Source organism: Lytechinus pictus, chromosome 11 (assembly GCF_037042905.1).
Source record: "Lytechinus pictus isolate F3 Inbred chromosome 11, Lp3.0, whole genome shotgun sequence".
In the NCBI taxonomy this organism is placed as follows: Eukaryota; Metazoa; Echinodermata; class Echinoidea; order Temnopleuroida; family Toxopneustidae; genus Lytechinus; species Lytechinus pictus.
The window spans coordinates 4,968,914-4,993,199 of NC_087255.1; the positions used below are offsets into that span (position 1 = coordinate 4,968,914).

Consider the following 24,286-nt stretch of genomic DNA (forward strand, 5'->3'; position numbering starts at 1 on the left):
CCCACATTTCTATGTTATGCCTCATCAAAATTACGCAACTGGGTTGAATAAATGTGTTGTACAAAAGCTATATGAGTATATGAGTATGGAAGGGTTGGGTCATGGCCCCAAAAATTACAAACAAGAACAAAAAAAAGGAGGAAAGAAAAGCAAAGGAAAAGTGTAGAATATTATTTTATTTACTGACTATAATGTCAAAAAATTTCTCAAAGTTAGATTTTCATGAAAAGGTGATTTTTTTCTCGCTCGCTTCGCTCGCTATGGACTTATATTAAGAAACTTTAAGCACATGTGCTATTATTCTGCGCCCCTCGTTTTTGGATATCATGTCAAAATCTATCACAAAATTTGATTTTTGTTTTAAAAAGGTCAAAAATTTTGCTCGTTCGCTCGCAACTATTAAAAAAAATAAATTCTGCCCTATATGCAATATCTGACCTTCTCAAAATAGTCGCCTCATTACATTATTACGCCTGTTCATACCATGACATGACCGGGAATTTTTTTGCTTTTGCCCCCCCCCCCCCCCCCGGCCACCGACCCCTGTTACACCCCTGCACTCCATGGGGAGCATTCCTACAAGAGTTCCAAGATGAATTGCTAGGCATAATAGAATTACAGGGGCCGCGGAAGCGGGGGGCCCCCCCCCACTTTTTTTCCAAAACCGTGTACAAAAACTAAAAATGACTACAGGATTGTGATTTTTTGCATGGTCAGCCCCCCACTTATGGCTCAGCCCCCCACTTTGAAAACCGTTTCGCAGCCATTAGAACGAATTTCTCTCGAATTCGAATTTCTACGGGTTTCTACCACATGTAAAGGAAATATATAAAACGGAATTGAATGCTGAATAAATGAAAATGCACCATGTGTGCAGAGGGTTGACAAAATTGTTTCGAACTTGACTCTTAAAAAAAAAAAGGTGCATGGTTACGATTCAGGCACGCCGCCAGGGGGCGAGATGGCACTTTGATGAAATTGGACGGGAAAGACCATAGAGATGTATACTAATTACGTTATTAGTATTATATCTCTATGGGAAAGACCTATTTTTTTCTTTTCGTCGCGCATGCACGGTGCGTGAACTTTTGCTTGATCTTGAAGAACGCCACTTACGATACAAAACAGTCAGGTTTCAGGATTTATAAGTAAACGCCTTCTGTGATGTGACGAAAGTACCGGGTTATTTACATTTTAATTATCTCTGCCCCTGTTGTTGTTCCTACCATTTCAGATGCCTAGAATGGCAGACGATGAGTTATGTGAGAGCTTGCTCATATGGGTAAGTGATTTGGGGTTTTATTCATTTGCGAAATTTCACCTCTATTTATTTACGTATTTCGACTGAGACTGAGTGAGTGTTGCGGTGTGTGTTGACTGTGCACACTGTGTGTCATACCGAGGGCCACGGCGGTCATGACGGAGTCTACGTTGCCGTGCCTGCCGCTGCGGCGGGGTAGTTGCCCGGAATCCCCGTTGCCCGCTGTGCCCACTCACACTATACGAGGTTAGTATATATATATACTAACCTCGTACAAGGGACCGTGTTTGACCCTGGATTTCGAGGTAGTCAGCAAACATTGCTTCATTGCTGAAGACAACTATGAAGTAATAATTTGCCGAAACTCCTTCTCGCTACGCACCGGGGGCTCTTTCCGGTAAGTAGCAATAGGCCCTACATAAAAAAATTATATGATTTGAAAATAATTTCATTACAAAAAGAGCAAATTTCGCTTACCTCGGCCTAGACCAAAAGCTTCAGTCTCTGTATTTTGGTTGTTCCGCTGAACTACGTTGGCTCCACATACATAGACTGAAGGGGATGGGGCCCCGTACCTACAGCCAACGTATAGTGAACTAGCGTTTTATAGATCGCGATTTAAAACTGTTTTTTAAGCAAAATTGAAAGTTTCATGGTTTCCATTATCAGGGAAATATAAATAACTTAAGTAATTGCATACCTTGGGCCGGAGTTATTGAAAAAAATCCTCTGGATGATTGAGAAATCTGTCATCTAAGACATTTTCACCTGACCTGACGGTTTTTCTTGCAAGTTGCCATCTTGAATGACGTCATTATCGTTATTAACTTAATGTCTCGAATCGATATATCGCGATTATAACTAGTACTAGTACTAGTATAACTAGTATCGTTTATCTTCGGTTTCGTTCGCATATGGAGCAGATCGTATAATATCGAAAGCAATATCGATATCACATTCGTGATTGTTGACGTTCGTTTGTAAATATTTTATAGTTTGGCTGCCATTTTGACCATTTGTATCGTGTTCAACCCAATTAAACATCGGTAAAGTATATTTTTCATGCCTTTTTCATCTATATCGTTTAAAGTATTTAAATATTGGAATATCAAGTTTTAAAAGTTTGTTGTTTATACATCCTTAGATTGTAAATTCGATGTGTAAAATTACATCAAACTTTGGACTGTGAATTGACAAAAGGGAGGGAATGAGAACACATGCGAGCCCACACGTACACCCTACCGTCGGTAAATGGGGATTACAGTAAAATGTCAGAAATTGTTGAATAAATCCCCAGAAACGACGGTTATTCCTGTCTAACCTCGGCCTAGCAAGTGACCTAGCAAGTGACTTTGTTTGTCTCTTCTATGGAAATACAAGGAAGCCCGTTGGTGGCGCTAATAAATTTCACAACCTTGATTCAGCTCCTCGGTAATTTTATATTTATAACTGTGTCTAAATTCTTTGAATGCGCAATTCTTATGATTAATTTACTAATTATGGGCACCAATAAATGAAATACCTTCAAAAACATAATTCAAGATTACTAATTGACGATGATAACACTTTTTTGCAATTAATTTAAAACGATTACTAATAAAAAAAAAATGGAAAAAATACACATGCCTGGAACGAAACCAGCTGTACAAGCTTTAACGAACGTCAATAATACGGCACTAGGACCTATACCAAAGTCTATACAATGAAAAGATTGGACACTTCACAGACTTCGCGTAATGCCTTGCGTCGATTCGCGTGTAAAATAGTGTAGGTGCCTAGTCTTTCCCTTGTCGTGTCTTTGATATGAATATAAATCGCGCGTCCTGGTCGCGCGCCCTCTTTAGGCGAAAATTTATATCCACGCTGACCAATTTTTATCTCCGTGAAATCTTCACTAAAGATCAAGAAAATATACATATTTTTTAAAAGAAACTTCAAGGAGAAGTCCCGGAAGGATCTAAATGATTCGGTAAGATCATAGCAGAATGTGAAATACCAGATTATGCGTGATATTTTATGTGGGCAAAAGCCCAGTATATGTTGGATGTGTCGTGTGTGTCGCGTGCACATGACTGATATTCCTTCGCACGCGAGATGATATGAACCCATGGGTGCGCTGTGCCCTGCATTCCCTGCACTGCATACGGCCGATGTTCAAATATCCAACTCCAAACATCTTCTATCATGATTATTTACACAGTGCACATGTATATTGCTGGCTCCACTACATCATGTACATGTCAACCACCCTTTTTTTAACCAAACTACCGGGTATTCAGATTGAGATTTTGCTTTTGTTTTAAGGACGTTCCACAGTTATGTTTGTGCGCATTATGATCTGCGCATAGTTTACACTCTGCGCGCTGACGTCACAATGGACGAACATGTGATTAATTAGCTGCGGGTATGAGCTGATTTTTCTCATCTTCTGAACTTTAACTGCAGATCCGATGCGTTATTTCATGAAACTAAAAAATGGAATTATTCCACGGACCATTAAAAAAAAAATTCTCTACAATTTCAAAATACTTTACTCTGCAGTGCTGCCAAGAATCACGAACATTACCCCGAGTTTGGATAAATGGTAGAGTGGTTTTGATTTTTTCTTCACATAGATACAAAGCATTCGGCGCATTTTGGGTGTTTTAAAAAGCACATTTGCTCTGATAAAAATGCTGATAGTTTAAAAACAAGCACATGAACCCCTATTTTTTAATGTTTGTACTTCTTAGGTATACCTTCTTCTACAACTCTGCAAATTTTGGTGAAAATGACATGGATTTTGAATAAAGTGCAGCATTTATCGTACGTTTGTAGTTTGTTACTGAAATTTTACATTTTTAAGATTGGGATTTTGTTATCTTTTACGCCATTTTTAAGAACTGACTGTGCTGTTAAACTTAAAATTGGAAACAAATAGCACTATAAATAGATTCTCCATTCTAACAATACAATTATTAACTCTCTTGCGAAATTTTATGACTTTTTCATGTATTTTGACTGAGTAATAGAGGTTCAAACTCATTGTAGTAATCTTAGGCGGTCTAAAAACGCCAAATTCTTTTGAATGCGCAATTCTTAAGAACATCAATTTGGGTGAACTTTGAGGCTCTATAGCAAAAAATCAAGCACATGGACCTATGTTAATTTTTGCATATTTCGAATATTAAGGTTCTAAAGTATCTATGTGCAAAGTTTGGTGAAAATGACATGGATTTCACTTTAACTGTGGAACGTCCTTAATTTAAAGAGCAAAGGCCCCGGCCGGCGTCCGATTGATCTCTCCAGCTGATCATTGTCATTGATGTTCAAATGTCCAAACATCTTCCATCATGATTATTTATACAGAGCACATGTATAAGGCTGGCTCCACTACATGTATGGTTGGAACCACCCCTTATGAATAATGCTTATCGACCACCTAATCTTCTATCTAAGCTTCGTATCTGCGAAAATATTAATCAGTTTTACCTAGTTTTCGTCTCAATTGTGCAGAAAATTGAGCAGATCAGATTCCCATGTTTCGATCGGCGACTCCGATTCAATTCGCGTATATATCAGCGAATAACAAATACGACAATTTTACAATTGCTTATTTGCACCCTTCTTTTGAAACCGATCACCCACCATACACTAAGTTTACGGCCGATTCTTGTCGCTGTGGCGAAATATTTTGACTCTTCCAAATCAGTTCTATGATGTCAACATGCTAAATAATCGTCTCACTACTTCCACTGCGAGCTCCTGCACATGATTCGACGATTGACGACGGATATTTGTTCTAAAGCCGTTTCCTATTCAATTTCTTGGTATGAATAACTGTTTTTCGGCGGGGTTCAGGTCTAGTCAAAACAATTCGATAAATTCTACTAATTTTTTAAATCTCTGAATCCCCTTCTTTTTCTTTCATAAATTCGATTCTTACCGTTCCTATGGACACTGCGCCTACTCTCCCGAGCGTATTGTTTGTAATACGCAATAATCTTAATGCGCGCAAGGTGGTCGGTTTCAAAAGAGGTGGTCTCACTATGTATGGCAACCACCTTTTTAAACCAAACTATTCGGATTGAGATTTTGCTTATTATTAAAAAGAGCGAAGTCCCCGGGCGAAGTCTAGTCCGATTGATCTCTCCAGTTAGTCTCTGGCAGGCTCAGCTATCAGACAGTCCAGCCTCCACTCTAGCCTCGCTCTCTGCTCCTGGCCCAGGCTCCCTCTGCCTCATTTCTTCAGTGCTGAAACGGCAGTGATTTTCCATTTCGAAAAATTGCCTTTTCTGTTTCAGAAAATCTTAAATTCTGTTTTATCATGTCTGAAAACTGAAATTCCGTTTCCCCATAGACTTTGTGTACATTAAAAAGTGACAATACCGTGTACATAGAAAATCAATACGCAATGGGTTGCGATATCAAAATGTTTACACTGGTTAAACTTTGTATCTACCACTGTACTACCTCAAGTGATGTTCGTGCAGGCTCCACTCATCAAGGTCCAAAACTCGCTCTGATACTCCGAGTGGGAAAAAAAAATGCATATTTATTATAAAAATCCTACACCGAAACTAGCTTTAAAAGAATAAGAAGCTTAATTACTTACTTTTCATCCTAATTCCATGTTGCCGTTTAAATTTGGAAACCGACAATGAACACACCCTAAGATGGACATGTACATTTAGGGTTAGGGTTGCAATCGTGTTTTAGTTTGATACTGTAGGTTTAGAGTTAAAGGTTTAGGGTAGAGTATAGTGTTTAATCCAGGGTTGAAGCTCATCACTCGATAAGTGTGTTGAATTTATAGCGTAGCAATCGTCGCCGGAGCAAATGTGCTGAGATCTTGGCTATAAGACATGGTAAAGTTGACTTTTATTTTTTTACTCTCAGGTTCAAACGTTCAATCTAGACTCACCCCATGAGACGATACAAGATTTGACAGATGGAGTCGCATTAGGGGAAATCCTGTGCCAAATGTAAGAACTTTTGATGTTCCAAAGAAATTATTTACATGTAATGTACCTCAATGTCACCGTGAAGTGTCTTTGTTCCTATATAATCCAGCTTTCTGTTAATGTTTGTCTCCCTTTAACTCTCTTTCTGCCCTTCTGTTCTTTTCATACTGTATGGCCCGAAATCACAAAGGTGGTTTTTAAAAACCCACAGTTGAATCCATGGTTTATGCAGATTTCCTGTATAAATTACGCTTAATTTAGCGCGTGTATAAAAATTCCAATGCTGATGCGCGCTTTTGTCACAGTGCAACAAATTGATGCCTGTTACCATGGTTAGATACGCTTTTTTATTCATGAGTCCACCAGAGCTTCAACCAGTACATTTGTGGCGTATTAAGTACGTTTTTGCAACCAAAATACGCCAGTACGTTTTTTCTTTTAAAAATATGATTTTGTTTAAAAAAAAAAATTCTCTATATGTCTCTATTTCATAAAACTCATATTGGATCAATGTAATTTCAGGTAACTTGTTTTTTTTCTTCAATCATTTTGTTAAAACCAGGGTGAGATACATGTATACACATGTTTCAATGGGTTTTTTTCATCTGCAAGAGCAGTGCGCATTTTCGCTTGCATGCAGCTTGAGCGCTGCGATGAGCGTGCGCGCCACGCATTTTATTATGAAATACAGTTTTTTGGGAATAATACATTTTTTTTATCACAGAATACAATTTTTCATTTCCAGAGGTTGGCAGGTCTGGTCCACTGTTTGAAGAGTTGGACTCATTAATTCAAAGCAGTAGACTCATGAATAAAATAGCGTGGATAACCACAGCAATAGGCGTCAATTTGGCACACTGGGACAAAAGCGCGCATCAGCATTGGACATTTTTTAATACACGTGGTAAAATTTATAAGCGTAATTTATACAGGAAATCTGCATAAACCATGGACTCAACCATGGGTTTTCAAAACCACCTTTGTGAATTTGGGCCTATGTATCACTTTCTACACATTGTACATGCATGGAGCTCCATGGTACATGTACAAGGTATGGTGACTGGGGGGAAAAAAAGCTTTATTTTGTAATATTCTCCCTCAGTCCAATTTTGCTCATTTCTGAGATTCTAGTCCGATTATCCCTTCAGGATTAATCTCGAGATTCATCTATCTGTACATGTATCTCCACCAGCCCAAGTAATTCCATATTTTGTTGGTGCATGGAATGTGACCTTTTGAGCATGCAGGCTAAAAAAAAAGTGGTACATGTAGATGTTTATTTACATGCACCATGAATGAATTATATGATGCCTCAAGCTGTCGTAGAATTCACTGGGCAAAATGCCGAAAATTTTATCAAAATCGGATAACAGATAACAAAGTTGTTGGATTTTAAAGTTTAGCAATATTTTGTGAAAACCGTCGTCATGAATATTCATTAGGTGGGCTGATGATGTCACATCCCCACTTGTTCTTTTGTATTTTATTATATGAAATTAGGTCTATTCAAATGTTTTCTTCCAAGAACTAGAAAAATTGGATTGACAATTGATTTAGTGCATTAGATATTTATTGCTGCAACTTATTTCATTATAAGGGAGACATATTATTCATACAAGTATGAAATAATGAAAAAAATTATGATTTTATGTAATAACATTAGAAAACGGAAAGTGGGGGTGTCATCAGCGCACCTAATGAATATTCATGACGACTGTTTTCACAAAATATTGCTAAACTTTAAAATTCAATAACTTTGTTATCTGTTATCCGATTTTGATGAAATTTTCGGCATTTTGCCCAGTGAATTCTACTCTATTTATTAAGCTATAAATACTTTCAGCCCGAACCATCCCTTTAAACTTGTTGAGTCTGTAATTCAACAAATACATGTAGTGTGATACTAAAAAAAACCCCTTACAATCGGACTCAGGATTTTACATGTTTTCACAAGGTTGAGCCCAAGAAATTCAAATAAAAAAGACCTCATTATAAAAACAAATGCCAACAAGTTAACCACCAGCCGATCTCATTAAAGTGATTTCAGTAGCTTTTAACGGGTATTGCAAATTAGTTATTAAAACAATTCTATGAAACAGGCCGAAAGTAAGTGGGGCTGATGGATATGGGGCTCGTGAGATGACATCACAAATGAAGGATTAACTTCTTGATCCACAGCATCTCCCATCTATGCACTTTCCTCACACAATCTGTCGCCACCACACCCAAACACTGTAGTGACCTGCATGTATATAATTTGTGTCATGATTGAATAGAGGAATGCACTTGTATGCTTTTTTTACTATCCTTAACCCCGGACTATCCTTAACCCCATACTATCTTTTTTTCGATTCACACTGTCTTTCGTAACCCCATACTATTTGCTTAGCCGGGGTTAACGCCTTAACCCGGGCAATCACACAGCTCATTAATATTGATGATGTTACCATACAGAGCGCGATTAACCTGCAATTTCTTAGCCCGGTTTCGATTCACACTGCATCTCTTAGCACGGCAATTGTGGTGCTAGCACCGCAATATGCCGGCTAACCCTGCTTTTTTGCAGGGCCAGATAGTACCGTACTATTTACCTTGCTAGCCCACTTTGCTAAAACGTAGTGTGAAAACGAAGTGGGCTAAGCTTAACCCCGGGAAATTGGTGGGGCTAAGACCCCCCCCCCCCCTTAGCCCCACCAATTTAGGACAAAAAGTGCAGTGTGAAAAGCATATTGGAGTGCCATTCTGGTTGAGTTTGTTTTGGTTTTATTCCTCATTTCATGACTGTTTTTTACCTAAAACTCTTAATGGTATGATTATCAGAAAACTCATTTTTTAAACTTTTGATCATATCTTTCATTTTATTTTATGAATCAATTAATTATCAATCATTCATTCATTCAATCAATCATTCATTCATTAATTCATTCATTAAATGAATGAATAAACTTGATTATTTATATAAATGGTAATCAAATATCACTGGTGATTTTTTTCTTTGAGTGTCAGGTCACACGACTATTAAAGGTCAACGTTCATTTGGGCATATAAATGGTGTTTATATTCTCTGTAGTATTCTCTGTAGTATTAGTAGATATCCGAAAACTTTAAGACTATGTATTTATAACACACAGTCAATGAGAGACCACACACAGTTCAATCCCCCTTAAAGCGTTATTAACTCTGTTTCTGTCGTAATCGCTTTGCTCGATTGTACAGTGGGTCATCTTTCTTCACGCCATCCTGGTTCGGTAGATTGAAGAAAGATGCCGGGGAGAGTTGGAGAATACGAGTCAGTAATCTTAAGAAGGTCCAAGAAGGAATCCTGGACTTTTACAATGAGGTAAGTTGCATACTGTAGTTGCTGGAAATGAGACTAATTGTAGAAATGTTCATCAGCTGTAATTCAACCTGAATTCAACGAGTAGTTAAAACAGTTGCTTGCCCAGGGGGGTGTTTCACAAAGATTTATAAATGTATGACTTAGAGTCGCACTTAAATGCCTAGTTGCGCGACTTATAAAAGGCTTGACCGCATCGGTCAGATCATATGCAAAGAGGACGCGCACTACTGCGTATTGATCAATAAGATGCTTGTTGCATTTCAGATACCCGTTGGCATTTAAATGCGACCTATCATACTTAACTCTTTGTGAAACACCCCCCCCCCCCCCAGGTCTGCATAACTTATCATTGTCTGCAGTAAATTATAGTTCACTGGCCAAGGTCCTATAGCCCCAATCTTTAATAGCAATTGATTGTATCGAGTTGATTATTGTTCTTGATCAATTGTACAAACCAGCCCTTTGATTTATCGCAATGATTTTTTGCTACAGTGCAGGGAGGAGGGGGTGTTTCTTGAACACTTATGGGTCACACTTAAAGCTAAATGAAAGTAGTTGCAGTAAACACTGATTTCGTGAGAAAGTCTGTAAAACCAAGGTTAAGTATTACTATATCATCGTGGATCTAGATCTGGTACAGTTTAACTGAACTCTGTGAAATCATAAAATCTAAGCTGAAAAACGATCACACTGAAGATTGCCAACGCAGATAGGCACACGTGGGACAGTATGTTATTATTGCTGGAATAAAGACCCGACGGAAGTGCCCGAATGCGCGCTTATTTTGCTTATTTCTCAGCAATTACACAATTTCTTCCAGAATCCTTTGGCACATATTTTTTATTCATACAAACAGACACTGGGTGGTCATTATATTGGATTCTGTAAAAAGTCATTTTGAGATCGTTACCACAACTGGCATTTACCTTTAAATTCATAGACATAGTTGCGTTTGGTATAAAACACATCACCAAATTGGTCAAATAAAATCTTTAAAAATCTTAAAATCCATATTTTATTGTTCGAAATAGACACCAGAAATGAAATACTCCAAAAATGTGTTTTGCCCAATTGATCGTGGGCCCGGCAGCCGCTGTGCAGCGCCAGATCGACGAGGCTCTATCCCTTTAATTATTGAACGCCAAAGAGGGTAGCAGCAAATCCCATCTTTTAACGTCTTTTGGTCTGACGCGGCCGGGGGTTTGAACCCCCGACCTCCCGGTTGTGGGACGGACGCTCTACCAACTGAGCCAACACACCGGTCTGCTCAAAATCATGCTCAAAAGGATGCATATATGTACATCCCCAGATCGCTGCTAAATTGGTACTAAATTATTTTAAAAGATTACCCACTCCTTATAATATTTAAGTTTTTCTGCGGGCAACAATTCAGTGGTTTACTTTAAAGATACATGTACATGTCACCAAAACATAACAAGCCCATAGCCAGAGGGGGGGGGGGGCTTGATTGAACCCTCTAAAATTTTCAAAAGCTTTAGACGGGAGGAAAGGGAGAAGAGAATTGATCAAGCCGGGGGCTGCATAAACAAACCCTTTGGTTTACCAAATCTAAAATGTCAGTCATTTTATGATCAAAGGTGAATTCCAACAGGTAACAATAGAGGTGTCATTACATGCTCCTAATCCGTGATTCAATGAGAAAGCTCTTTGAATTAGTCTTTTCAGGGGTCAAAATTACAGTTAATAATGTAGTGCATTGTTCTGACTTCCATAGATGCCAATAAACTTTTGTGCATTGGGCCATGGGCCCTGCTTCGTTAACTTTGCCATCAATGGTATTAAAACAAGCATGCATGTTGTCGTACATTATCTAACAACCAATGACATGTAACTTAAAGGTTTCCTTGGAAAGGATGATGCAATATTGAAGACAAACTGCCAGAGAGGATAATGTCCAAGTTGGAAATAAAGGATGCCTTGATTAAAGTTTTGTGCAGTGGCCCATGTGCCCTGTTTCATTTAAATCATTTTAACTTTGCCATCAGTGGTAGGTATACATGTATACCTTGGGCACAATGCTCAACAGCCAACTGAAAATAAAAAAAATGTTTCAATGGAAAATACATCTACCATTGAGTTGAGAAACTTGTAACATTGAATGCAATGCTTCCAGATAATATTAATAAAAATAATAATTTCACTGAAAAGTGGACAAGACCAAATTGGAAATTAATATATTTTCCCTTTTCTCTGTGTTTATGTATTTATCAACTCTAAAAAGATAGGGCTATAATGATGCCTATTAAGACTTGGGAGTGGGGATGGGCTGATTCAGCCCCCCCTCCCTTATGATCTTGGCAGTCAACAGTGCAATGGCCCCACCAACTTTTTATTTCCCAATTTTGCTGTACATGTGGCCTTGCCCTGAAAATATTTTGGAAGAAACATGGAAGAGCCGTGATGTAGTGGTTCTGACTCTCGCCTTGTAAACAGAGGGTCGTGTGTTCGAATCCCACCGCGGTCTAGCGTCCTTTGGCAAGGCATTAATCCACACTTTGCCACTCTCGACCCAGGTGCTAAATGGGTACCCGGTAGGATGCGAAAGATATTGTATGTTTGATTTTGCCAGCGCCATAATGAGGCTGCGATGAATGCAAGGAATGCTCCCCAGGGAGTGGAAATTGTGCACTTTTCGTGCGGGATTGAAATGAATTCAATGACCGGGGTAATAATATGCCGTAACGCGCTTTGAGCCATTCTGGGAAAAGCGCTTTATAAAAATTGGCTATTATTATTATTATTATTAATATACAGAATTCAAGGCCTGATTTAGGGTTTCCATCTGAATAAACATTACATGTCGGTGAAAAGAGAGTGAATACTGTTCACAGACACTGAACTTCAAACATGGTTGATTCATGAATGATTTTGAAGGAAGATCTCATTACTATGCATCCTGTATGTACACGTATGCATTTGGCCATTCTTACAAGGTGTTTGTGTTCACAATCACATTTAGACTTCCACTTTGTACATATGATCAAAGGTCTACATGTACATGTACATGTAGTTGTACATTACACTACATACTGTACATGTATGTACATTTCATAATAATAATAATAATAACATCATTTCTATAGCGCTTATCACAAAGAATGTCTCTAAGCGCTTAAGGAAAATACATAGGAAGACAAGAAATTTCAGCTAAAATCAAATTATACATAAACAGTGTAGGGGAGACCGGGGTTAGTTGGAACATTTTTGACAATAATGGCTGTAAAATCCAAATAGATTTTATTCGAGAAACAATCAATATATCAGCTTGAAGCACATATCTAAGGGCTTCAAATGTACCCCATAAAATTTTTAACTCTATTTATGGTTACTGAAAAAATCCACCTTGAACAAGACCATCGCAAACGTTTCCAACTTACCCCAATACGGGGTATTAAAGTTGGAACATGGTATGGGGTAAGTTGGAACACTGCATGGTCAATTAAGAATTATACTTGTTCTACTTAAAACTGTAATATTACATGGTTTTAGCCTATTTGCTTTATTTTATTCAAGTTCAAAATATTTAAGTGTGGATTCGTTGAACTTTATGTTTTCTACTATACAGCCACTCACGCAAGCAGACTGTAGTAGAATTCCACATATTTGGGTGTGTTTGATTTTACATGCAATTAAGTGTACTATCAGCAATTTCATGTACTTCTGCATCAAATTTATAAGACAAAAATTAATTGTTTATACTTTTTTCATTCAGTAATTATGCAAATAAGCATATGAAATTTGCCCTAAATTATTTTTTTGTGTATGTTTTTGCCTTTAACTCTATTTATTAAGCTAGTAGAATGCTAATTTGTGGTGAGAGTATCATTTTTCACATTTATAACAAATATCCACCAAAAATTGCAAAAAATATATTGTCTTATATATTATGTTATTTTTTATTTGTATTTTTGTTTTACGAACCTTTGTTTTTGACCCCCCCCCCCAGTTTGATAAGGGTTAATATTGCATTAGGGGCCTACAATAGGCCTTGAATGCACACTCAGACCTAACTGATAAACAAAACAAGCATGGTATACAATACATGTTCAGAAGAGTGTGAAATACTTTATATATTTTTTTCTCATATCCAATGTTTTTATTCATAATTATGTTTGGGGTAAGTTGGAACATGTTCCAACTAGCCCCTTCAATTTTGTTCCAACTAACCCCGGAGGCCCATTTGACGTTTATAAGCTTACAGCACAAAAAAGGGACTTCACCATGGCATATTAATAACCTCATTTTGTAGCTTGGTATAAGTGTCTATTATACCCCCAATCTGGCCAACTTGATCTATAAACTTCTCTGAGATAATCAAACATTTCTGAAAGAGAAAAAAATTACTCAGAAGGTCAAAAAACAAAAATTCCTTTCTAACTTCACCAGGCTTGTTGCACATGTGTTGTCTGTAATATGGTGGATGGCTGTTGATAATGACAATAAATTGAGGGCAGTATTGCAGAAATTTATTTAAAGACGTTAAAGAAAATTACAATGTTTCAACTTACCCCATGTTCCAACTAACCCCGGTCTCCCCTACTGTACTGTACATGTACAGGACTAAATACTATTTTTCATTGATTTAACATACAACCTTGCTTTAATTAAAGAAGTAGGGCTGTCATATGTACATGTACATGTACATGTATGCATTCAGCATGATAAATTTAGTAGTTACTTTATCCTGTTCTGAATTTGCTATTTTGGTCTATATTGATGTAATTAAGAATAATGTTTCTCTTTGCCGTTTATATGGCAGAAGCAAGGAAACTCAGCTCAGGGTTTATGGTCTAATTTTAAGACTCTGTCTTAAAATAGATCAGACTGCTTGCCCCGACTGCCTGAAAGATTTGGTTCACTAATCATACATGTAGATGCTTATATCCCAGTTCCTGTGTATTGCTCTTGAGACATGTAATGGGACATTCGCACTAACAAAATTTCTGGGAATTTCGCGAGCTCATACACTGTACACATGTATGTAAATGCTTATCCGAGTTCCTGTGTATTGCTCTTGAGACATGTACATGTAGGGGACATTCACACTATAAAACAAAATTTCTGTGAATTGCGCGAGATCATAGACTGTAATTTTTACTGATGGGGCTTTCACGTTGAATGTTCAATGACATGTCTAGGCTATTGTTGTATGAGAAGTTACATGTAGTACATGTAGGGACTATTCACATTGAAGTTTCTGTGTATTGCACAAAATAGGACATGGAAAATTCACATTAACTGTAAAATTTCACATCAAACATTGAGAATGATCACAAAAGTTACTCATACTTGCACATGTACAGTGTACTTTTATTGCACTTACTTTAGAAGTCTAGGGAAAGGAGCATTCACATTTATCAATTATCCTGTGTATGCACTGAAGTAGTTTGGATCATTGCCATGAAGCATTTCGCGGCGTATTGCTCTTGAGGAGATCATGATGTACATACTGTACATGTTATGTACTGACTGACTACTGTACACGTACATGTAGAAAGAATATTCACATCAGCCATTTTCCTGTACATGTACATGTAAGCTGAAAAAGACGGTATCATTCATTCACACCAACCGTAATTTCCCAGTTTTAGAAAAATATCGAGGAATTCATGAAGAACATGGAATTTTAATGGGATTTGAATTTCATGAAAAAAAAAACATGTATGGGGCACGGTTGAAAAAGTTTATTACAGCAGAGTTTTCAGAATGAGAAAAAAAAATCATCAGAAAACATGTATACTGTAGGCTATTACAGTGGCAGATGTGTCTGTATACTGTAGTGTATTGAAGTCATTATTTCTAGTTTAAAAGAGGTTTTGTAAAATTTTCAAGATTGCTTTGCTCTGTCATTGTTTACATTGATAATGTTGTGAAAACTTTATTGTCCCTAAACGTATAAACATGGGGTGGGGGGCGTTTCATCAACATTTTGTCCGACAACTTTCCTTGATTATGATTGGCAGAGAGGCGCTGTTACCATAGTAACTGTCGGATAAAATCAGTACTTGTCAGATAAAACGTCTAACAAGAAGTCCTTCCATGGAACGCTCCCCTGTGGGGCCTGTATTCACATTTCACACAACCTTTTTAATAGCAATTATAAAACTTTATTTTACAATTAATTGCATTGACTACAATGTATAATTAATTGTGAAAATCAAGACAAGTGTATGATTAATTTGAAAATCGCTAACCTTAATAGTAGACTAGACATACATGTAATGTTCAGAAATCTAAATGTAATACGTACATGTATATTGGGGTAGCTACATGTACACATGTACATGTACTGTATAACTGTACATGTATGTGTGTGACATCACAGTTCTTTGTTACATTGCCAATAGAACAGGAAAAATATTACACAGGGGTTCGGGGCGATTTTGTCCCCGAAATGCTAAAAAGAGCCCTGGAAATGGATAAAGGAGCCCCTGAAAATTCTCATAATTGCGAATGGCGATGTTAAAGTTTATCCAATATCGCAGATTCAGGTAGAAAGTTGTAAAAAGTACATGTAGCCGCGAAAATAAAGAAATATTTTTTGCCTTCAATCGGAGGATATACATGTACATACTGTGCACTTTTAGTGATCTATTATGCTCGTAATTTTTCATTCAACAATACTTTCATTGATCTGTTTCTTTGATTTTTCTCCTTTGCATCAATTCAAATGGTTTGAAGGGTTTCATTCTTTGTCCTTGAAATGTCCTGCATTAATAACTGCATACACTGTACATTATACATTGTTGTACTACAGGGATGTATTTTAGTTTCCTCTTTTCCATATATTGCATGAAAGAAATCAAGTTTAAATATGTTTGTATTTTACTAAATTATATTATGTTTCTTTTAGACCTGCATTGATTTCTTGACATTACTTCACATAGGCCTATGTATGTAGGCTAGTACATGTACATTTAGAGCACATTCGGCTACTTGATGAACGCTATATAAAGTACTGTTTGCAACGGCAACAATTTCAGACACTTTATGTGCACATGAACATGTACTGAAAGTGCCTGAGATCAGAGATCTTGCACAAGAGTGTCGAGACATGATTACCCGGTACTCTCAAACTGGTGCAGTAAATCTTGATAAAGACTACATGTATACGCACAGATGTACCCAGATGATGAGATACTGTGGTCAGTTATTGAGTCTTTCAGGAAGTAAATATTACTTGTACATGTATGAAAATACAAAAGTGAGATACATGTATAATAAACAATAGCAACAAATTGTTATGATAATGATACTGATGAATTCATATTGAAGGTGACGATGATGATGATGATATTGTCTCATGATGATACTCTACAATACATGTACATGTACATGTACATACATGTAGGTTAAGGCCACCGCACACCTTACGACCCGAAGTCCTGGTGTACGACTGGTCTGTGACTGAGTGAGGGGAGATGAATCGCAAGGTACATGTATAGTCATATTAAAAAAAGCCTCAACACCGCACACCTTGCGATCCAACCGATCAAACTAGGCCCTGCCGTCTGCGACGCAGGCATGTATGAGCTTTTTGCCATAGCAACTGAGAAAATGACGCTTACTACTGCGTATGCGGATTGCGTGTCATGTACGCGTCCGTATTTAAGTGCTACTCTACTGTCTGATAGGCTGGAAGTTGGATTGAGCTTGCGATCCAGTTGTAAGGATTGGACATGTCAAATCCTTACGATTTTCCTTGAGATTTGTCTCTGGTCGGTCTGCGACTCTCAAGCTGACAAGAGCTGTGACATCACATGTCCCTTCAACCAGTCTCACAGTCAGGTCGTAAGGTGTGCGGTGGCCTTTACATACAATCATGTAGTTGTAGTTCTAATGTACAGTATGTATGGCATTTTGAACAATGCAATATTTCTTCTTTACTTTGTAACTAATGTAATATCTCTGACTGCCAGCCAGCTACATGTATAATTAATTTCTTTTTTTTTGCATGTCCAAAGGAAATATAAATTACTGTGTATTTGTACAGTATGATCTGCATATAATTTCCAATTTTTCTGTGCAGTTCCCATTTCAAGGTCATTTCCAAGGTCATTCATGAAAGTAAAATGATACAACTTGTTGTAGTCAAAACATTCACAAACTTTTTGTCAAATGTCTAGACTTGAGACCATGTAGTGTTTATATGGAGGAAGGTAAATTTTCTATTTTCCTCTTCAGTGCTTTTATTGACATGTCCATGGCTGAGTGGATTCTTGAATTGGTAATAAAAATGAGGAATGTGTAGCACCTGTTTGGCGGTGAATTGACCATGTTTACAATTCAACAATATACATACAGTGTTGTAACTTGCAAAAATAATTTTAAATTAAATCCTGAATTAAATTAATAACTTTCGAAATACTTAATATGTGCCTATATAATTTAGACCTGCCATTTACACCTCACAATATACTGTTCTGTAGATCTACTTATTTTGGTTAAAATTGTTTTTTCCATTTTCCCCAAATTCTATAAAGCTTGGTGCAGGTAAAGATTGATTTATGCTCCACCCCCATCGCGGGGGGGGGGGGGGGCACTCAGTATATAATGCATAGTGGGTATGTGCCGCGGAGGGGACCCCCATTTTTACACTCAAATATCTGTTCCAAGGCCTAGCATTTTTGTCTTATTGAGAAAAAGAACAAAGAAAGCCACTCCAAAGCATAGCATTTTCTTTTTATCGTGAAAAAAGAAGAAAGAAATCCGCTCCAAAGCTTCGCATATTTTTCGTTACGTCGAGTACCCCCCGGCCCCCATCCCCTCTCAATAAAGGAAGCCAAAATTCATTTACATGTATCCATGTACAAATGTGTAGGCCTACATGTACTACATTCTTACATGTAGCTGAAATATAGCCTCTGTAAAATATCATTGGGTTCTATCGTAACTTTGAATGAAAAGAAGTGCTCAGGGAACACTACCTCCAGTAAATCCTCCCCACTTCTGTGCCATTTTATGCAGTTTGAAGAGAGATCCTAACTAGGTCGGTTGACATCTACCGGTACCTGTGTTTGCTGTTCAAAAGTCTTACATGTAATTAGTGGCTTGTCAAAAGTTTTTATGTTGTATTAATTTTGCCAATATGTGTACACATACGTGTACAGTAGACACAGATAATTTGCACACTGCAAGCCAATGATTAATTATCCTTGTCTTCTGCCTATTAAATTTTATCAGAGTTTGTATCACTTGATACACCAATGATCATAAACACATGTGTGGAAGAGGAAATGACTTGATTTATAACCTTGTTGTATAAGTTTAGTTGTGAATTTCACTGCATTCATTCATTATTTGTATAGGCCTACAGGCCTATTAATAGGCCTAGTACTACATGTACATGATACTACATGTACATGTACATATGTATGGTGGCCCTGAAGGGACATCGCATATACACCAAATCGCGAATATTCACGACGAAATTGGCGACGAAATTCACGACGTCGTGAATTTCGTCGCCAATTTCGTCGCGAATTATTCACGACGTCGCCAATTTGAATATTGACGACGAAATTCGGGACATCGTGAATTTCGTCGCGAATCATTCACGACGAAATTCACGACGTCGTGAATTTCGTCACCAATTTCGTCGTGAATTTGTTTTGCTTGCCTGGGCGGTATGCGTGTTGAAACCAATTCGTCTGCTGCTAATTCCTCCACTCACAACAGGGTCTACATTCATTTAGTCTAATGCAATTCTGTCCATTAACTTTTCGCCTAACAACCATGGTCCAATAACCATTTGGTCCAGTCGATCATCACTTTGTCTTATCACCAGATCGTCTATGACCATTTCGTCTCATAACTAGTTTGTCTAATATCAATTTTATTTTCCTTAATTTCGCCCAATTAACACTTAGTTCAATTTGACCAAATGGCATATGGAATAAATGGCAATTGAACCAACTTGGTTATTAGACGAAATGGCAGTTAGACCATGTGGATAGTGGAGGAACTGATGGTAGACCAAATACGCGAGTTGGCATTAGACCAATTGAAAATAAACCATTTAAACGACAGAACGATGTCCACTGCTATCCATATGCATATAGGCGGATCCAGGGGGAGGGGGGCCGAGGGGCCGCCCCCCCCCCCATTGGCGGAGCAAACAACATGAAAAGGGGAGAAAGAAAGAAAGTTAAAAAGAGGGTAAATAGAGGAGAAAAAAAGAAGAGGAGGAAGAAGTTAATGGACAGAATTGCATTAGACTAAATGAATGTAGACCCTGTTGTGAGTGGAGGAATTAGCAGCAGACGAATTGGTTTCAACCCGCATACCGCCCAGGCAAGCAAAACAAATTCACGACGAAATTGGCGACGAAATTCACGATGTCGTGAATTTCGTCGTGAATAATTCGCGACGAAATTGGCGACGAAATTCACGATGTCGCGAATTTCGTCGTGAATTTCGTCGTCAATTCAAATTGGCGACGTCGTGAATAATTCCCGACGGAATTGGCGACGTCGTGAATTTCGTCGCCAATTTCGTCGTGAATATTCGCGATTTGGTCTATATGCGATGTCCCTTCAGGGCCACCATACATATGTACAGGTACTGTAATGTAATTTCATGGCTGTGTAAAGTTGGCTTACATGATATGTTCATGTAGCCCTACAGTGTATATAAGCTTGATCTGAAAGACTAAAACTTGCTGGTTAAAGAAAGAAAAGAAAACAACTGCTAATACCTCGGTCACATTTGCTCTACGGCGGCCGTACGGCGAGTCAAAAACAGCCGTTTTAACATTTTTTGTACCAGCTAAATATATACACATGTAGGCGGCTTGAATAAAAATGAATGAAACGGCTGTTTTCGACTCGCCGTACGGCCGCCATAGAGCAAATGTGACTGAGATATTAAGGACCTTGTGAAAAATCATGTTTATTTTTTATACACTATAATCACTGTACATGTACATACATGTAGGGCCTACTTGTATATTGTTCTGAAGAATGCTCATTTAAGCAGTCAGACTGCAGGTCCCAAGAAAGTGGCTTCTTTCATCCAAGTGATATTCATGACTTGAGATGTTTTGCATATTTAATGAGCTTGATGCGGACCAAAACACCTCTTTTCATTCGGTCATTGCTGCTCTAATTATGCATCGAATTTCATGAATTTGGTACCATTGTAAAGAAGAAGAATCATTCTTTCAGGTCATGTGTTTGAATTTATTCAAAGATTTTGTAATATAGCATATACATGTAGGTTAAAATTTTGATCTAAAATATGCTACTATAATAAATATTTTCATCTGACAAAAGCTGCTATTTTCACACTTTATTTTTGTTTGAGCCCAAATGATTTTTATATCATGATAAAGCTGAATATGTATGCTTTGAAATGATATAGGTTTCTAAATAAGAATTGGTTTAATCGGGTCAAGATCACACTTTTCATTTGCCAAGTACATAAAGCAGCTTGAAAACAAGTATACTGCACTCTGATTGGTCAAAAAGACCACACAATGGCAAATTCCAACGGTTCCAGTGCCTGGGTTCGTGGGAAGGTCACACTTCCCATGTGGTAATCTCCTCAAATACCCCGCGTCTGTTGTTCTGTGAACCTTATCCAGCCAATCAGAACTCTGGATTTCATGCAAGTACAAAATTTCAGAAATCTCGTCTTGTACATGTACCTTGGTGGGAAAAGTGTGATCTTGACCCGATTAAAAGGTGCCGCATATCAAGAGTGGCATTGTGAGAAAGTACAGAAGTTCAGCTTTATGGTGATATCTAGATATCATTCAGGCTCAAAATAAAAAGTTTTGCACAATTTGCAAAAGAAAACAGAGGAAGAAAATTCAGTTTTGAGGCACAATTTCAGGCCAGAAATTTACTTATTTAACAAAATATTGTATACAAAATAAATGACCAATATGAAAGAGTAACTTTTACTCTATCTGATGGTGCAATAATATTTCATTTAACTTGAGGTTAAAACAGGTAAATTCTTAGAGAAAGAAAATCTCATGAATCACGAGATTTTGCAAGGAGGAGGATTTAGCCACGAGATGATTTGGATGAATCTGGCCTTTTTGCTCATTAGCATAGGGACCTGCGGTCTGACTATAAGGGGGGGGGGGGAATGTTGCAATTAATGATGAATAATAGCTGATCAAGTCAATCAATCCATTCATTATCCAGAATTCTATATAGCAACCAGCTGACTGCTGAATTTCATGATTCCCATAGATCTTGTACATGTCCCTATACGATCACGTAGGCAATGATTTAATGCGTTTCTTTGATTTAAACAAAAAATAATTTGCGTCTTTTTAACAGGAGCTCGGTCAAGAGCTGACGGATTTCCAGCTGCCCGATCTGAGTCAGGTCGGTGAACATGCTAATCCCGTAGAGCTTGGCAGGTTACTACAGCTTGTGCTCGGATGTGCAGTCAACTGTGACCATAAAGAAGGTTAGTCATTTAATTTAAAATGAATAGCGCCATCTATGTCTATTAAGATTCGCACTAGTACTTTGGCTTTAGCTTGCTGTTGTTTCTACATGTAGCTATTATTGTGAACCTTTTTAGTTATTACAGTATTCATGATATTTGAGCGTGATCGGTTCATCACGGACGGACATTTGATAGATTTTGAAAATTTTGAAGGCTTGTAACAAATTAGGAATAAGATGAACAAGGTTCTTTTGTGTTTTATAGTGAAGGGTAGGACAAGACAAAAAGTATGCTGAATGATGAAAAAAGTTTGTTGCCATGGTTACCTACAAACATAGACTGTATCCACTAAATGTGCCATATCACGGACGGACATGATAGAAATGTGGTTTTCAGACTTTTTGTACATTTTTAGTGTTTCTATCTAAATAGCTTAACATTGACCAATAATTGTTAATGCAACTAATACTCAGGTATGATAGCTTCTATGTTCAGCATATTGAATTCTTAACCAATATCAAACTTCTGAGAGAATTGCAAACATTTTCCATCATGGACGGACATCTCGGACGGACATCACGGACGGACACAATTAAAATACATTGGAAGTACCTTGTAAGAAGTTCTTATTACATTTTTGGGGAACAAATGCTATTGTATTGATGATTTGTACATTTTTTAATATGATTAAACAGTATTAGTTGCACAATCAAGTTGCTACAACTTCAATCAAGTTGCTACAACTTGATTTAAGATGTAGCAACTTGATTTCTATGCTAGACACACAGTATAATTTACACATGATTGCTTTAAACACATTTCTTGTCAAAATCATATGTAAAGAATGTCATAATGCACGTTGTCTTCTTTTCAAATTATAGAATACTGGTAGGTACCAAATCAACATCTAGTTGATCAATGATCATGTTGAATCTTGTGACAAGTATTTTTAGGCATTAATTTCAATCTAGGTCCATAAACTAAATCCAAAAGATTTACAGGTTGCTGATCCTTATGCTTGTTTGTTGGATCAAGTATGACCACAACACTTGTCAGAGGCTTCTTCTAAATCTAATTCATCTTTTGCCCATATTAAAGGGGAAACATCCCATAACATCAACAACCCTCAATGTATTAAGCCCTGACAGAATCCAAAATTGAAATTGATGATTCATATACCAATCAAAAGCTTATTAAACTTCTAAACAATGTAGTGCAAGCTTTATAAATAGTATGCATTTTCACAGTTTACCAGATATCAAAGCAATTTGCTTAAAATTGGCTCCAAAATGGACTTTGAAAAAAGATATTCTTGTACTTTTCACAAGCCTAAAGACTGTGGTGTCATGTTCTGTTAGAAGCATTGGGAATCCATAGGTTTATACATGGAAAAAGTTGATGATTTTTCTGTTTATCAGATTATGCATTCTACTTTCTTCTTTTACGTCACTTTCTGCAAGCTTGTATTGATGAAATCTACAGTTTTTGACTTGTTCTTGCCATATTTTATTTCCTGCTTTTTTGGCATACATGTAGCTTTCCAACTCTATCTGCAATTCTGCATTCCAATTATGTTTAACAATTTTTCCTGACAACAATTTAGCCCCAATAACAGCCAAACAAAGATATCACAAAAAATTTGTTGTACATTTTTTATGTAGGTTTCCATCCATTTGAGTTCTGAATAATTCTCAGTGCCATTTTTCACTGCAAATTGAAACTAAAATTAAATTCGCAATCTGCGCAGCAAAATTTCTCATTTGTGTGTATGGATCTTTCCACAGTATTAGCTTAATATATTGTTCACTTTTTCGTCCATGATGAAATGAATGTCCATCCGTGATTATTTTTGATTGATTTATGATATGCATAAAATGTATGGATGTTTAATAGCTATGTTCAAATAAAATTATGTACAGTGTCTAGTTACATACTTCTACACACTTTTATTTTTGTTTATATTCTGATAAAGAATAAAAAACTGAATCCATACATATTATCCATTCATGAACTCAATAGAAATGATCAAGGACGGACATTAATTTCATCACGGACGGAAATTTCAAAATGGAAATGTTAACATCTACCAGAAAAATTTACTTCCCATATTTTTTTAATCCTGATTTATGTTTAATGATAGATTAATGTTCAGAGTGCAAGAACATCCAAACCAAATTAGAGTAACTTTGAAAACAATAAAACTAGAGTGAATTGAATTTGAGTGAATTTACTTTGTCCGTCCGTGATCATTTTTGATTGAGTTTAAGATATAGATAAAATGTATGGATTTCAGCTATGTTCAGATAAAATGAT

The 24,286-nt window shown here is 37.1% G+C and overlaps 1 protein-coding gene and 1 long non-coding RNA gene across 2 annotated transcripts in view; both read left to right on the top strand.

The window, feature by feature from the left end:
* The first annotated feature begins 1,126 nt into the window (after nucleotides 1-1,126).
* Nucleotides 1,127-9,576, top strand: LOC129271406 (uncharacterized). Its single transcript, XR_010295072.1, has 3 exons — nucleotides 1,127-1,282; nucleotides 6,140-6,225; nucleotides 9,421-9,576. It is a non-coding gene; the product is annotated as an uncharacterized LOC129271406 (long non-coding RNA).
* A 10,111-nt stretch (nucleotides 9,577-19,687) lies between these two features.
* The window catches only part of LOC129271324 (protein Hook homolog 3-like), a 42,065-nt gene continuing 37,466 nt past the window's right edge, over nucleotides 19,688-24,286 (top strand). Inside the window, exons 1-2 of the mRNA XM_054908700.2 lie at nucleotides 19,688-19,723; nucleotides 21,859-21,991. Of these exons, the coding sequence (XP_054764675.2) occupies nucleotides 19,688-19,723; nucleotides 21,859-21,991 (169 nt within the window). The remainder of the gene's footprint in view (nucleotides 19,724-21,858; nucleotides 21,992-24,286) is intronic.